At 37.1% G+C, this 2,656-nt stretch overlaps 1 protein-coding gene across 1 annotated transcript in view; it reads left to right on the top strand.

Moving 5' to 3' along the window:
* The window catches only part of LOC122084367 (extra-large guanine nucleotide-binding protein 1-like), a 37,548-nt gene that overhangs the window by 6,282 nt on the left and 28,610 nt on the right, over positions 1-2,656 (top strand). Inside the window, exon 5 of the mRNA XM_042652567.1 lies at positions 925-1,105. Coding sequence (XP_042508501.1) covers positions 925-1,105 — 181 coding nt within the window. The remainder of the gene's footprint in view (positions 1-924; positions 1,106-2,656) is intronic.

Below are 2,656 nucleotides of genomic sequence, written 5' to 3'. Positions count from 1 at the left end.
CATTCCTTTTTTTCATTTTAGTTATTGACATGCCAAGGGGGTGAAGAGGATTTGAGATACAATAAATTATCTTTGACTAATTCCTCTCCCCTAACCTTTGCTCCCTCCTCGCAGCCCTCCCCTCTCTCTCTTCCCCTCCCCGGATCACCCTCTTCATCCACCATGATTTCTCTCTCTCTTCCCTCCACTCTCTCCCTCCCATGCCCTCTGCTTTTTCCCCGCAACACCTTGTTCCTCCTCCTCCTCCCCTCTCTCTCTCTCTCTCTCTGCATCACCCTCTTCATACCCCGTGATCTCTCTCCCTCCCTTGCCCCTCTTGCACTCCTGCCCTCTGCTCCCTCCCTGAGACACCGTGTTCCTCCTCTCTTTCTTTCTCTCTCAACATCCACCTTGTTTGAAGGATAGGATGAAATGGGATACAATCGTTTTCCATTAATGATAGAGATGAGGAACGGACATACTAACTTCTATGAAACGTGATTTACCCGAAAAATGAAATGTGAGGTACCTCAAATATAATATATCAAAGGTGAGGTAACTCAGGCATAGTTTTTCCAAACATAAGGTACCTTAGATGTAATTTACCCTTTCTTTCATTTTCTTTCTGTTCTAGTCAAACAACCATAGCCTTAAGTTTCTCTACTTCTTTCTGGAATTTTCAGCTAATGAAAACCTAGTTGTTTCCTGCTTTGCCATTATGATGGCCCATCTTTCATACTATTTATATTTTAAAAAGAGTCTACATGTGCTTTTATAGCTTTAGTGTAGAATTTAGTGAGGCAAGTAGACAAAGATCAATGGCGAATAAAGAGATCGTGAAAAAATTGTTACTTACGGTGATGGAAGGATTGTTCCTAATGATGCCTTTTCTAAATTAAAGTTTGGAGGAATCAGTGGTTTGAGTTAATGATGTGCTTATTTCAGGCCAAGATTTTGTACAAGTCGGTCCCTTTCTCAGAGGATGAACGTGAAAATATCAAGCTGATGATCCAGAGCAATGTATACAGATACCTGGCTATACTGCTTGAGGGGCGTGAACATTTTGAGGAAGAAAGTTTGACTGAGATGAGGAAAGAACAATCTTGTGATCAATCTGGTGTCCTAGGTATAAATTGATTCTTACTGTTCTTTGCTTCTGATTTTTGTATTTTTTCTTCACTTGGATTATATATGATATATCTTATTTCATCCACTTTATGTTGAGACGTCTGGTGAAGGACTTGAAATTATGCATGATAATTGTCTAGTGGCTTATTTGTTGAACTAACATTCAATCTTTTGTATGCAATTTTTTTTTTTTTTTTAATTATCATATTAGCATAAAGTGTAGATAGTTCAGAATCCATCTTTATATTGAGTTCTCCGATTTATTCATGACATTTATATATGGTAATTGCATAACAATTATAAAAACCATATAAAAATTGCCAACATTTGACAATATTTTGCATTTATACACCTTATGTACAGAAAATTATTACACCCCAAAAATAATTTAGCTTCTATGGGTTTCAGTTAAAATATTTTTTAAGTTAAACCCCTTTGCTATAACGTAACTTGACCTAGTCGGGCTTAACATGGCTAAAACCAGTATGGACAACATGTTAGAAAAGCAGCCCATAAATATTGAAACCTTAAGTGAACGTTGAGCCCAAGATCAAATCATGTAAAAATATCATTAAAGGATAATGGGCCAAGCCCACAACTCATTAAAGACCCACTTATTATACAAATTTTCAAAAAATATTAAAGGGGAAAAGTGATATTAAACATATGGGTTTCTCTAACCCTATCTAACCTTTCTCTTTTCTTCTTCCAACCTCACTTGCAACTTCTTTGCAGCTTTTATTTATTTATTTAATTATTTTTAAATAATGTAACAAGTGTTCACTGTTTCGTGAACAGTAACACACTGTTCATATACATGCTTTGGTTCCTTTCTTCAATTAAAAAGAAAAAAAAGAAAAAGAAAAACTTCTTGTGGTTACATCGGTTGTGATAGAAATTAATTTAATCACATAACTGCTTAAGTTGAGTGGAAGTAGCTAATGAGGCTATGTTGCTCCCACCCATCTTGGAATCAAAATGACTTGCATATTATGTAAAGTCAGTTTGACTCCAGATGCCATCCCATAACCATTAAGGCTTTATTTTTCATATCATGCGGATGACTGCTTTAATTTTTTCTTAGCATGTGATGTATGCCGATATATCATCTATTGCGTTATTTAAATAGATAAGGGTTCCCTTTTCCCTAAACTTAAAAGCAAGTGTGATATGAAAAACCTTAATTGGTGGGATTTACATGGCCTCCCGTAGTTGGTAGATGTAAGCGTTACATTGATCTACTTATGCAAATGCCAATAGGATAATGCTTGAGTAGTTTTCTGAGACCGTCTTCATTTATCTCATATCTGATAGGTAGAGAACATTGTCAGTGGGATGTGTACTGCGATAGTAGACACTAGCCCATGTTGTCAAGGCATCGCCTTGGCGTCCAGGCATTTTTTTAGGGGTAGGGCAAGGGACGCCATTGTTTACGTAGGAAAGGCGGTCGCCTTTGGTATTAAGCCGTCCAAAAGGCGTCGCCTTTGGGGCCTTGGACGACTTGGTAGGAAAGGCGACCGCCTTGTGGTTTTTTTTTTTTTTTTTTTTT

Source organism: Macadamia integrifolia, chromosome 7 (assembly GCF_013358625.1).
Source record: "Macadamia integrifolia cultivar HAES 741 chromosome 7, SCU_Mint_v3, whole genome shotgun sequence".
In the NCBI taxonomy this organism is placed as follows: domain Eukaryota; kingdom Viridiplantae; phylum Streptophyta; class Magnoliopsida; order Proteales; family Proteaceae; genus Macadamia; species Macadamia integrifolia.
The sequence above is the reverse complement of the archived record's forward strand: the minus strand, read 5'-3'. Positions and strand labels throughout refer to the sequence as shown.